The sequence below is a fragment of the Lytechinus variegatus genome, chromosome 13, assembly GCF_018143015.1.
Source record: "Lytechinus variegatus isolate NC3 chromosome 13, Lvar_3.0, whole genome shotgun sequence".
Taxonomy (NCBI): Eukaryota; Metazoa; Echinodermata; class Echinoidea; order Temnopleuroida; family Toxopneustidae; genus Lytechinus; species Lytechinus variegatus.
The window spans coordinates 26,267,667-26,282,206 of record NC_054752.1 but is presented as its reverse complement, the minus strand read 5'-3'; the positions used below and the strand labels follow the sequence as shown (position 1 = coordinate 26,282,206).

Here is a 14,540-nt window from a genome sequence, read left to right as displayed (position 1 = left end):
GTGATGGCGGAGGTAATCGTAAACTCTTAAAGGTCGCATGACCTCCCGAAAAAGACGCATTATTATCCAGTTGTTTACCATGATATTCACCTTCTCTACAACATCGTAGTGATGGCGGAGGTAATCGTAAACTCTTAAACGTCGCATGACCTCCCAAAAAAGACGCATTATTATCAAGAGTTGTTTACCGTGATATTCACCTTCTCTACAACATCGTAGTGATGGCGGAGGTAATCGTAAACTCTTAAAGGTCGCATGACCTCCCGAAAAAGACGCATTATTATCCAGATTGGTTAACCATGATATTCACCTTCTCTACAACATCGTGAGGTAATTGTAATCTCATAAAGGTCGCATGACCTCCCGAAAAAGACGCATTATTATCCAGAGTTGTTCACCATGATATTTACCTTCTCTACAACATCGTGGTGATGGCGGAGGTAATCGTAAACTCTTAGAGGACGTATAGTCAGATAGTCATAAATATTACCGCGCATGTCAGCGTGTTCAACTAAATCTTATATGCCTCCGCTTAAGATCAAAACATAGCGTCTTTTCGTTGTTTTTCTTCCTCCATTTTTGTCGGAGATCAAAACATATTATCACCAATTATCATCATCATCGTTTTGTTCTTCCCCGATTATGTCGGAGATCAAAACAAATTGTAATCTTCTTCTCCACCTGCCTTTCCGCTAATATCGGAGATAAAAACAAATCATAATTTTCTTCCCCTTTATCTTCTTTTGCTTCCACCGCTTTTGTCTGAGATCTAAACAAATCACCAGCGCATTTTGACGGCAAACATGTCGCCACATGTTTTTTTTTTTTGTCTTGTTATGTTTTGGTTTTTCCTATCCGATTTTTTCCCCACTGGTCGAAAATCGGAGTTCGGAAAAATGTAGAAAAAAGGGGAAAATCGGATCGGATCAGGAATTGGAATAAAAATCGGTTACAGCATTAATCCAAACCATCCAAAAAATTCTATACATGGGACTACATATATTGTTTCTTACTTAATTTCAATTTGAGAGTAAAAAGGGGCCAAAGCTTTCGATCCTAGCAGAATCTTCTTCGGGGGCAAAATGACAAACATATACGGTGGAACAACCATAATATAGACCACAGACATTCAACAGCAACACTGGAAACAAGAAGACAAAAGGGACATTAGAGAGAAGAGATGACCAAGCAGGTTAATGAAGGGGATGAAAGAAAAGGAGTAGGCAGACACAAAAGGAAGTTGGTGTGAGTAGGCCAAAGAAAGACCTCAAGCGGGGAGGGATTAAGATATGAGGCAGGCAACATCAAACAGGATCTAGAACAAAACAGTGATAGAGGGTATGAGGAAGAGAAGAATAACAAGAGAAGGTGGGTCAAACAGGTAACAAAGAAAGGCATAATAAACTGGTGTATATGAGTGGGGAAAAAAGGGAAAGAGAAGGGAACAACTGATAATGTGCAAGAGACATAAAGTATGTATGACAGAGCATTAAACAAACTAAGAGAAGAAGTGTAAAAATAAATCTGTAAGTATAAAAGTATAAAATATCCAAAAGGAAAAAAAATATATGTATATACAAATGGTGTAACTGATATAGTAATCTGCTGGGTGTGAGGGGAAAAACAGAAGACTATATAATAGAAAAGAAAAAAAACCCCTGTATATATGGAAGGGAAGCAAATTGCCTAAAAGGGTGAAAGCAATTAAAAAAGCTGAAGCTGTATGAGAGAGGGGTTGTATTGAGAAAACAAACAAACATAGTAAACATGAAAAAAAGCAAAATAAATAAGTGGTAACTCTAAGAGGTGAAGGGAGAGAAAAAAAAAATATAATAATTGTTATATCGCCTGAATAAGGGAGGAAAAATAGCTGAGCTTGTATGAGATATGGGAGGAAAGTAGAGGCAGAAACTAAAATGTAACTAATCTAAAAGAGCTGAGGGAAAAAAATATACATGTGTATACAAATGGAAAGTGGAAAAGAAGGATTAATCAGTTGTTCCCCTCTTGGATGTTCAGGCCATGAGGTTGGATGGTGCAAAGTCGTCTCATCGAGAATTTCTCTCTGCTAGTACGGACTGAGTCAGGACGGATACCTAAAGATTCGATGCCCTGTAGCATCATGTCAGTGATGGAGTGGTTGGGAAGGTTAAAATGGCGGCCAACAGGAGTGTCCAGCTTTGCTGTGTTGATGTTGGATCTGTGCCCATAGAATCGTTTCTTGAGTGTGGTCTTGGTTTCCCCTACATATTGTACCCTACAAATTGTACCCTACAAACTCTGCAAGTGATGAGATATACAACATTAGTGGTAGTGCATGTGATGTTCCCCTTGGTTCGGTGAGAAAGGCTGGTAGAGTTGCTGGTGAGAGTGTCGCCCTCGTGAATGTGTATTTCACTAGTATTCTAGCATACCGACGCCCACCGAATCTCAGGGACCTCATTGTTCATGCTGAATTGCCCTCCCTCAAACCATTCTTCTCCCATACAGCATGGCACCTTAAAATGCACCAGCAACAGGTGTATTATATGTGAAATACACATTCACGAGGGCGACACTCTCACCAGCAACTCTACCAGCCTTTCTCACCGAACCAAGGGCAACATCACATGCACTACCACTAATGTTATATATCTCATCACTTGCAGAGTTTGTAGGGTACAATACGTAGGGGAAACCAAGACCACATCTGTATCTTAAAGGGGAATGAAACGTTTGGAAGAAGTACATGTAGGCTTGTGTCGAAACAGAAAAATCAAAGAATAAGAACAAAGAAAGTTCGAGAAAAATCTGACAAATAATGAAAAAGATATGAGCAATTGAACATTGCAATAACTAATGCTATGGAGATCCTCCCATTGGCAATATGACAAGGATGTGTGATGTCACATGTGAACAACTTTCCCTTTGATGGACTATAAAATACACCCAAAATGTCTCTTTTTGCTTTTTCTTATGGTGATACAAACTCTTTATTCATGATGTTTTCTTTAAATATCTGTATTACATGCCCTTCTATATATCTACTGATAGATATGATTAAAGAGGCAGTTTAACTAAAATATAAACTAAAGTAATGGGGATAGTTGTTCACAAGTGACATCACACATCTTTGTTGCATTGCCAATGAGAGGATCTCCACAGCATTAGTGATCGCAATATTCAAATGCTCATTATTTGTCCGATATTTCTCAAACTTTTGTTGATCTGTTTCTTTGATTTTTCTGTTTTCACTCAAGCTGTCTTGTTCCAAAGATTTCATTCTCCTTTAATGTACATCTACTTCAAATTCTGAAGTGGATTTCTCACTTTTTTTCCCAATATGGATATTATATACTTTTATATATACATGTATATACATATCTTTTTTTCTCTTTGAAGTTGGTATGGAGTTTTGGAAGCAGCTGTGTCTAGAACATGGAATCAGCCCGGAAGGAATTCTTGAAGATTTCGCAACGGATGGATCAGATCGCAAGGATGTCTTTTTTTATCAGGTAAATGTTAGTGAAAAACCAGGGATTAAATGATTCTAATGCCACCAAGGCTGCATGTATGAACTTTGATGTCCTTAGATGCCCCCATTTACTACCACCAATGCCCCTCTCATTGAGCTTTAAGGCATGAAAAAGGTTGTGTTCGGACATGTATTAAATAGCTTTTGTTGTTCTGCTCTGAAGCGCCATGAGCATATAATCAAGATGGGAAGTGCGCTGTACAAATCTTGTTTATTATTATTATTATTAAAAACATGCTGACTCCTATTCATATCACTTCAATAGGCTGATGATGAACATTACATACCCAGAGCAGTTTTGCTAGACTTGGAACCCAGGGTCATCCATGGAATTCAGAACTCTCCCTATGCCAACCTGTACAATCCAGAAAACATCTACATCTCCAAGCATGGAGGGGGAGCTGGAAACAACTGGGCATCAGGCTACACACAGGTTTGTATCGTCTCCCATCCAAGTGACTCTGAATGTTGTGGGGGAGCCTTTAGCATAGTGTTTTGTTTTCTTTCTTTATTCCGTTTTTATTATAACAAACTAAAGTCAATTACAAAATTTACAAATGATTATTGAATGATTGCAAGTCACATTATTGACATAAACACAAGTTGGTTTCATAAAAAAGGAAGAGTAACAGAAAGAGTAATAGAATTACATGTACCTTGATTCATATCCCGTCTCTGCTTTGGGGACGGGATAAAATGTGGTTGACAGCCTGATTCCTGTAATAGGACTTAGGTTGCTACATAACTTTTTAGAAGCACTTGCCCAGTCGGGCAAGCAAATTTTTTGAATAGTTGGAATATACTTGCCAAAAATCTATTTCACTTGCCCGAAAAAATCCTAAAAAAAGTTTTGCGGGTTTATCAACCATTGACCATTTTCTCTCTTTTGACATGAACTACTTTAACTTGTTATTGCATTTCTTTGTCCAAAGAGATTTTATCTTGCTTGCCATGGCCAAAATTACGGTCAATATATCATCGACCCTAATTTTGGTCATTCTACTCTGAGAATTTTGCTTCCCCAATTAGGGCAAGTTGTTTGGTCTTTACTTCAAAACACTTGTCCGACTCTAACTTTTACTTGCCCGGGCCCCGGGCAATCGGGCAAGTGCTTACTATGTAGCACCCTGGAACCTAAATTTGTTAGCATATATGTGGAAATTTGAAATTATGAATCTTTTTCTGAAAACAAAATATGTGATATTGATCATGATATTTTTCTTCTTTTTTTTTTGCAGGGTGAAAGACTGTATGAAGAGGTTTTTGACATCATAGATAGAGAAGCCGATAACAGTGATAGTCTTGAGGTGAGTTTACTGTGTGTAGGGCCCCGTATCGCGAAGGTTAGCACTTGATCGCAAGGCAGAATTTTATGCTTGATTACATTGATCATTTTGGGCAATTGGTTGTACAAATCAACTGAGATGAATTACTAAGCTTTATGTCACCAGATCTCATTAGTCCATTATCATTTTTTGTTGGGGGGACCAAATCATGATATAACCATAGAGGACATTATACATGATAAAAACAAACAGTAGAGAATGGAGCAGTGCTACATGCTGGTCAGGGGTGATAATAGCATAATGAATAGCTGTTGCTCTAAAGCATCTCACCCTAACATGTAGCACTGCGTACAAATATCAATAGAAAACATAAAAATTACAAGAAATAATCTAGCTAGTGTTGTTATCTAGAAAAAAAATCCCGGTCCGAAACCGTCCCGGCAACTTCAAAATTTCCTTATCGGGATCCCGGCTCGTCCCGAATCCCGAAACATATCTCCACGCACAAATGCAAACCAAAAGTGTATACCTACATTTCCAGCCTTAAACACTGCGCACTGGCGGTGCACCAGACAGTCAAAGCATAGAACTATTAACTGTTAGCTCCATGGTCAAAGTGTGCATGCCACCACCGCAAATTGTAAACATTCACTCAAAACGTGGGGAAAATAATGATGAGACAGTCAAAGCGTGCCACCACCGCAAACTGTAAACATTAATGACCACTGACATGACCCGAATTATGTTTGAGTCGACCCAGCTGCTGATCTGACAGTCCAATAACACACGTGTCGTTGCCACTGATCTGTGGTCGGTGCGCACGTGGTTGACAGTTATAAGCAAATTGCGTAATGTCTTGTCAGTGCGCCTGTGGCCCTAGCTAGCCCGGAATTTTAACTTTCAGTTTCACTCCCTCTCTCGTAACTCTGAACAGTATGATATCACCAAGGAGATATCTCCTTGATATCACTACTACTGAGAAAAGTGAATACTATCTTATCAGAGAAGCTTATTAGGAAATTTACACAAGATTAGTCCCGGCGGCCGGCACTTCGCATCAAAACAACAAACTCATTTTTTCTTTAATCATGAATTACTTTCGATCGAGAAAACATTATTTGAATAGATACTCAGACTATTCACAGTAAAAAAATATTTTGAACAACTATTTAAATATTAAGAAACATTGTTTAAGCCAGTCAATATACAACTGTTTTTAAACTATTAAACCAATAGATTTTTTTTTAAACTTTAAACAGTTTGTTTTTAAATATTTTTTGCAATTTCCAACGATATCATTTAAAACTGTTAATATCATTGATAATTTGTTTGATGCATTTAATAACATATTTTTACAACATATAGGGTATGATATGACTTTCAAAACAATGTTGTTTCAAAGTTTAACCCTATCTAGGCCGGGGTATTTTGGGAGTTCCTATGGCCGGGGGGGGGCCTCCCAGGCCCCCCCCCAAGATCTCGGCCATCGACCGCGCGATCGCGCCGAAAATTGGCACGTGGGTCGCCTTGGACATAATCTACAAGATCGTATAGTAATTTATTTCATGCGAATTGTTATTAAGTGATTATGCTAATTTATGCGTAATTAGTATGCGAAATCATACTTTTTCCTCTAACTCCCTGAATAAAGCTCCAAATGTGCTAATTTTTGGTATAGAAACTCTTTGTGGTGTCTTTAGCAAGTGTACATGAAAAAAATTGTGATATCAAATCGTTTTCTTATGTATTATATTGTTTTTTGCAATTTCTTATGTATTTCTTTGTTTTTTGACCTTTTGTTTTTCATTGTTTTTTTCAATGAAATTTGTTGGGGACTCTTCTGTGATCATAAAAAGCATAAAATGAATACATTTAGACAAGCAAAACTAAAAATAATCATACATTTATGAATTTTGGTTGAAAACACAATTTGCATTGACTTTGTACACGAAATCACATTTTTGAGCAATTTTCGGTCTGACATGCACTTACAAAATGTTGCGTAATTTCGGAACCACATACCCGGGTGACGCAAACTTGGTCTCAAAAGTTGCGCAAGACTTGAAAGTAAAAAGTCAGCGAGCGGCGCGGTCAAAAAATTTCGCACGGCGAAAATATCGCGCGATTTGTTGAGGGGGGGGGCTTCCGAGGCCCCCCCCCCCGGCCTAGATAGGGTTAAACAACGCCACTTTAAACATCGCCAATTCTAACAGCGTTTTGGTACAATTTTATAATTTAAGTCGAAATATATCTAGGAGAAATGATTTGACCATAGAGCTATTAACAGCTCCATGATTTGACCGACTGGTTTGCAATTGTAAACATCAAGTCAACAGATGACAGATGGTCCCCAGTCGTGAACGACCAAGCACTTCCCGTAACCCCCCCTTCTCTCTCTCTCTCTCTCTCTCTCCCGGCTCTAACCAGCTGAAACATGATGCGCATTCGTCTAGTTGTTATTTGCAAACCCTTTCGCAAAAAAATACCCCACCAAATACAATCATCACAAAATTAATGGCGACTTTTTTTAAATGACTAAATTTGCAAATACTCATAGATCATCATCGTCAATTGTTAGTAAATTATTTCATGATAAATTCACTAGTCCATACATATCGTAGCAGATTCAACTCGAAAGTATGGGGTAAATGAATGACTCAGTAAAACGAACTGAGGTGAAAGAGGTCTGCACATGAGACTATACAGTAGACGATTGTTGTCTGCGCAGATCTCTCGGAGCCGTGTGCAAAGCTAGATTGCGTGCATGCTCATGCGATCGACGAGTACAGATTGCGTAATATTTCGAGGTGCATGTGCACACAGCCAGTTGAAACTAAATTGTTCTCTCGTATTTCGTAAGTACAAAAACTAATTAGGGAAATATTACAACATGAATTTGGCCATTATTGATTTTATTTTCCTGCCGGGATACGGTCTAAGTTGATTGATCCCGGAACCGTCTCAGAGCCTCAGACTGCCGGGAATTCATCCCGATCCCGGACCGACTGACAACACTAAATCTAGCCCAATGTTTAGCGAAATTCCTATAAAATGAAATGCAGAAGCTGATTGATGTTTTACATATAACTGGAGAATGATTGAAAGTAATAATTAAAAAGGTAGTCTACTGGTCATTAATAAGTAGACTGGTAAAATAAAAAAAAATGAGGAGTATTGTACTATTCTGATCTAATCTGGCAATGTGGAGATGAACACAGTAAATTAATATAAGCATATCTAATAGAATGGAATGTAGTAAGGTAAGATGAATCGTTTATAAACCAATTTTTTCATTTGACATTGTTAAAAATGATGAGCAGACCGGAGTGGAAATTAGACACCCTGAGCATTTATAGACTGAGTAATAGTGAGACCAAGTTGGTATTAGACCAGGGCCCTGTCTTAAAAAGAGTTGCGATTGATCTGATCGATCACAACTATGGATGGCCAGCATCGTCTACATATTAAATTCATGTTTGTTCACAATCTTTTCTCGATATTAAGGTATATCCATAAATTCATTGATTTCTTGACAATTTGGTGTGTTCTTTGTTTACAAAGGATATTTTAAAATGTCATGTAGAAGAAATTATGTCATTGATGGATTTCCATATAGTTGCAATTGATAGGATCAATTGTAACTCTTTGTAAGACGGGGCCCAGGTGTACATGTAGTGTAGACCAAATAGCAATTAGACCAAATTGAGATTAGACCAAATGGGTATAGCCCAAATGGTATTAGAAAACCCCAGAAGTAGACATGGACTATGTAGACATAAACTGTGTAATATACACATAATATGTGAGAGCTACCATCATATGAATCGCATAGTTTGTTTTCTGTTTATCTATAGGGTTTTGTGTTGTGTCATTTTCCATGCTGGTGGGACTGGGTCAGATATGGAATACACCTTTTAGCAGCAGTTTAATACTATGCGAGAGTGACCCTCCATAAATACAATCATTTGTTTTTTTCTGTCTTTGTATAGGGTTTTGTGTTGTGTCATTCCATCGCTGGTGGGACTGGGTCTGGTATGGGATCCTATATCCTGGAGAAATTGAATGACAGGTGAGAATAAGTTTGATGACATCATAGTTTCAATCATGGAGTTGTGGATTCGTAGTTGCAGTAAACACTGATTTCACAAGAAAGTCAATAAACTAAGGTTAAGTATTACAATGTCATCATGGATCTAGATCTGGCACAGTTACATAAACTGAACTTTGAGAAATCTTGAAATCTACGCTAAAAAAAGTTTACCGGTACACTTAAGATCACTAACACAGATAAGCGCATGTGGGACAGTGTATTATTATTGCTTTGAATGTCAGCCCGACGCTTGATCTGAATCCTGTGCTTATTTGCTAATTTCTCAGCAATTACACAATTTCTTCCAGAATCCTTTGGCAAATATTTTTATTCATACAAACAGACACTTTGGTGGTCATTTCTTTGGATTCTGTACGAACTCATTTTGAAATCGTTACCACAACTGGCATTTATCTTGAATCCATGTCAAAACGATCTATGTCATTTGGAGCTAAATATATAATAACATTATAACCTTGAAACCTTGCAGAAGTACTTTAAAAAAAAAGGCTTAGAATGCTGTCCCAGATAGGGTTGTGATATCAAATCCATGTATTTCTTCATTGGGGAGGAAGACCTGTGGGTTATGGCTATTAAGTTAGCCTTTTCCATACCCAGGCAGCCTCTCCAACTCTCATCCAGTTCTTATTTTCTCTATCATGTACCAGTTTGATTGATCTTGTCTCTGATCTGTTTGTATTCTTTGTTTTTTGAATGCCAAATAATAATAGTAATAATAAAGACACTATATTTGTATATGATGATGAATGTGTACCTGTTGAGTTTAATAGAGGATAAATCAACTAATCTAAAATATATATTCTTAATTTGATCAATTTTCTTAAAAAGAAAACTACAGATTATGTAAAGGATCTATTCTCTAATAAAGACAACAGCAATAAGTGAGAAATGGAAAAGTATTGGTTAAAATGGAACTGAAAAGATTTTTTCTGCATGAAACTGAATACAGTAGATATGTTTACATGTCGTTTGAAAAGGTATATCTGCATAGAGGTTAAAAGGAGAGAAGTATTTGCTAAGTAATAGTTGTATATGACTTTAAAGAATGTTTGAACAATCAATTGATAACATGATGGTTTCACATTTTTCTTGAAGAATCAAAGCATGCTCTACATTATTAGAGGGCAGTATTGTTTTTGTATTCTATGTGGAGTCTTCTGACTTTGAAGCAGAGGGTTGTGAGTTCGAATTCCAACCATGGCGTAATTTCCTTCAGCAAGAAACTTATCCACATTGTGCTACACTCGACCCAGGTGAGGTGAATGGGTACCCGGCAGGATTAATCCCTTAAATGCACGAGCGCTGAAAGGCAACTTGAGCTAAAGCCGGGGTAATAATAATAATAATAACAATGCACCTCGGAATAGAATATTTCTAGATAGATGGCGCTATATAAATGCCTATTATTATTATTATTATTATATTGTGTCCTTTCTTTTCAACCAGGTTTCCTAAGAAGTTGATCCAGACCTACTCGGTGTTTCCCAACCAACAGGAGATAAGTGATGTCGTTGTGCAACCTTATAACTCCATGCTTACATTGAAGAGATTGACACAGAACAGTGACTGTGTGGTAAGTTTCACGAGGTTATTTTTTTATCGTTTAAATGTTCAACCGTTGAATTCATTTCTTACCCTCCAATTATTTGTTCTGATGTCGCCATAAGCCAACATCCCACAGAGGTATGTGTCAAGTGCAACTATCGTCAACAGGCCCACCTGGCTGATTTTGTGGATGTGCTTGGTCATTGGACCACACAATTGTTTACTTTCTACTGAAGGTATCATTTTGAATTTAAAGGGGAAGGAAACCTTTGGAACAAGTAGGCGTGTGTCGAAACAGAAAAATCAAAGAATAAGAACAAAGAAAATTTGAGATATATTGATCGAACAAATAATGAGAAAGTTATAAGCATTTGAATATTGCAATCACTAATGCTATGGAGATCCTCCCATTGGCAATGCTATAAGGATGTGTGATGTCACATGTGAACAACTTCCATTTTGATGGACTATAAAATTCCCTCAAAATGTCTCTTTTTGCTTTTTCTTATTGTGATACAAACTTTTTATCCATGATGTATGCATTAAAAATCTGTATTACATGCCCTCTTGTAGAAAGAACACACGATCTACTGATAGATGTGATAAAAGAGGCAATTTGAGTGAAATATATACTCAAGTAATGGGGAGAGTTGTTCACAAGTGACATCACACATCTTTGTCACATTGTCAATTTGAGGATTTCCGTAGCATTAGTGATTGCAATATTCAAATGCTCATAACCTTCTCATTATTTGTCCGATTTTTCTCAAACTTTTGTTAATCTTTGATTTTTCTATTTTCACATGAGCAATCTTGTTCCAAAGGTTTCATTCTCCTTTAATGTTGTGTAAAACTTATGCATTTGATTCCTAGGAGGAAGAGGGTGCATGCTTTTTAATCTTGGCTGCTGGCTCTATATCCGATGGGTGTTTCATAAAGCTGTTCGTAAGTTACAAGCAACTTTATGAAGGATTGGTACCTTTTTTTTCCTTGTGGTTATACATAGGTGTTGATTTATAACATATGAACGAACAACTTATTGAAACACCCACCATCGATATGCAAAGCCTTGATTTCTTTTATAGTCTTTACTGGAGTTATTTGCATCATGAAATTTCTTTATACTAGTCTTAATTATAAGTAGCATAATATTTATGTATCAACATCATGATAATATATTATTACTTATCATTGGGATCAAGTCAAATCTATAGATATTTGATTTTTTTTTATAATAATGATAATAACAGGCAACATTTATATAGCGTTCAATACAAATGTTTCTAAGCGCTGCATACTATTACCGCGGCTTTAGCACGGCTACCCTGATCGGGCGCATCGAGCATTCAAGGAATTTATTCCTACCGCGTACCCACTTACTACACCTGGGTCGAGAGTGACAAATGTAGATAAACGCCTTGCCAAAGGACGCTAGTGCTGCGGTGGGGGTTGAACCCCGGACCTTGTTGTTTACAGTCCGGAGACTTATCCACTGAGCCACAACACCTCTACGTTTATGCTTGTCTATGTTTGTAATATTTACCCAATATTTTTTTTTCATCACTCCTCATGCATGGAATCCTTATGGTGTTATATGTTTAATAGGAACTGTAGTGCTGTCATTATTTTATAAGGCCTGTGTGGTTATTTACATCATAATGATTATATTTTGTATTCTGTCTGTATCCCAGGTGGTACTTGACAACACGGCTCTGAACAGGATAGCCACCGAGAGGCTCCATCTTCAACAGCCAGATTTCTTACAGATCAACCAGATGGTAACTTGACTATGATCATGAATATACAAATGAGATTCATTGCTATGGCTCTAAAGGGGCTTTCCCACCAGGATCCTGTAACACAAAGCGATTGATTGTACGCTTGATTTTTACGATCGATTGTACATCGTAGTCAATGGAATCAATCATAGAAAAATATTCTACGTACAATCATTGCTAAGGTTTGTGTTACGGGGCCCAGGAGAATGTAGCCAGCATTTTCCAATGTACATAGGCCAAGCTGTTGTGTCATCTATTTTTTTTTCTCTGATGTACAAATTGGCATTTGTTAAAGAAAACACAATGGTTTCTTGATGTCAAAAAAAGAATTCTTGATAAAAGGTCTTGCCATATGTATGTTGGCATACTCTGGGTAAATCCTCTGTGTTTCAGCCCCCTTAGTATTTAATTTATTTTTATTTAGATAGATCCTTGCGATTTGATTGGTTGTTTGATATCGTTCATCCCATTTTGTAATGACGTCATCAACCGTGCAATTTTGTATCCATTCATCGTGCAATTTTGGATCCATACGATTTTGTCCATTGCACGCATGCACCGACACAGCTCATAGACAATTAAATACGCATGTTGTAATGACGTAGCAATCAACAGACCGAACTTGCACTGCATGAGCATGTTTTGCATCGAAATTCATAAATTTCACATGAAAAAAAAACAATTTTTATGTGTCATATAAACCAAATGATGAATGTTTTTTCATTTGTGCAATGGACAGAATACTTCAATCGGTGAAAGATGAAATAATGATCCATTCAACGAGGCATAGCCTCGTTGAATGGATCATTTCATCTTTCACCTCATGAAGTATTCTGTCAATTGCACTCATAAACATTCATTATTTGTATAATATACCACATGGACAGTTCGGACATGCCTGATGGCTTAGCCAAGGATGCTTGATTGTTTCAAGGTAGTGATTTAGTTGATAAAAAGTGATATCTGAACAGAACATAATGATGTAAATTATTTGGTTTTTTAACAGATACATGCACCAATATTGAGGGAAATGACAAATAAATACTTTCCTTTTTATTTGCATAATTTAGCATAGTATATTGCAAAACAACTTTTTTAACAAAGAGAGATACATGGGATATCCTTTTCACTGGTCCCAATGTCAGTTTAGATTTTTGCGCTTATCAGCCCTTTTATGGCCCAGTTCTGAAACGGGAGGGGGTGTCAATTTGACCCCCTCTCTCTGTAAAAAAAAAACTGAAAAGACTCCAGAAAATTTTGGTTCAAGAAATTTGTAGGTATACTTACTTTTAACACAGGAAAAAATAATCAAGGACTTTTACAACCCCAGAGTTGCAAGAGTCTCTTTGGGTTGATGAAGATGTGATTTTTAATTAAAAGAAGTTTTAGGGAAATTGCTCCTGTTGGAAAAGAACTTTTTCTTTGCTCTTACTTAAATTGTATTTGGAATTTTCTCTTCTCTAGGTGTCAACCATCATGTCAACCAGCACCACGACGCTGAGGTACCCTGGCTATATGAACAATGATCTGATAGGACTGGTAGCTTCCCTCATCCCTACTCCTAGGCTTCATTTCCTTATGACTGGTTATACACCTCTTACACTGGGAACAGACACCAAGGTATGTAAGGATTTTACAATAAATACCAGATGAATTCCTTTAAGGCGGTCTAAAGCTATTGAATGCCAGAAATCTGATATAATGCAAACTCAGCAGTGAAGAGTCTTTATCGGTACTATTTTTCCATGGTCCCAGAAAACATTTAAAACAGTTTAGAAATTTAAGACTGTATCGATACTGAGCTCCTGCCTTGTATCAGTTTTAGGTCTGAGTGATTATAATGCTCTGTATTGTAACAAACTGCAAAGGGGTCACACCATCTTGCATTAACACAGTTTAAAACCAATCCAATAGTTTTCTTTCTTTTTTAAAAGTTTTTATTGGGTTTTCATAATTTTGTATAACAAATCACATGTAATTAATACAGGTAATTCAAAATATAACAGGATAAATAAATAAAAGAAAAAAAGCAGCATACACATTATTAGTTTACATTAGAAAAGTACAGCTTATCGACAGATAATACTTGATAAACATGTAGTAAAAGCAGTCACTTTGTCTCTTCTAATTATTTCTCACCCCCTATAGTTTAGTGAGGGCAAGAATGTAAATAACAGAGGGATACAATATTATGAAACAAAATTCCATCCTCAGAAGGCATATTAAGATCTAAACCAACAGTTGCCAAGCTGCACTTAATGTTATATTCATAGTAGAAAGTTAAGCTGCAGGACTTGCGTTCCTAT

General features: G+C 36.9%; 1 protein-coding gene across 1 annotated transcript in view; it reads left to right on the top strand.

The window, feature by feature from the left end:
- Positions 1-14,540, top strand: part of LOC121426196 (tubulin gamma-1 chain) — a 28,937-nt gene that overhangs the window by 6,400 nt on the left and 7,997 nt on the right. The window contains exons 2-8 of the mRNA XM_041622402.1: positions 3,382-3,494; positions 3,780-3,947; positions 4,753-4,821; positions 8,790-8,869; positions 10,358-10,484; positions 12,148-12,234; positions 13,699-13,854. Of these exons, the coding sequence (XP_041478336.1) occupies positions 3,382-3,494; positions 3,780-3,947; positions 4,753-4,821; positions 8,790-8,869; positions 10,358-10,484; positions 12,148-12,234; positions 13,699-13,854 (800 nt within the window). The remainder of the gene's footprint in view (positions 1-3,381; positions 3,495-3,779; positions 3,948-4,752; positions 4,822-8,789; positions 8,870-10,357; positions 10,485-12,147; positions 12,235-13,698; positions 13,855-14,540) is intronic.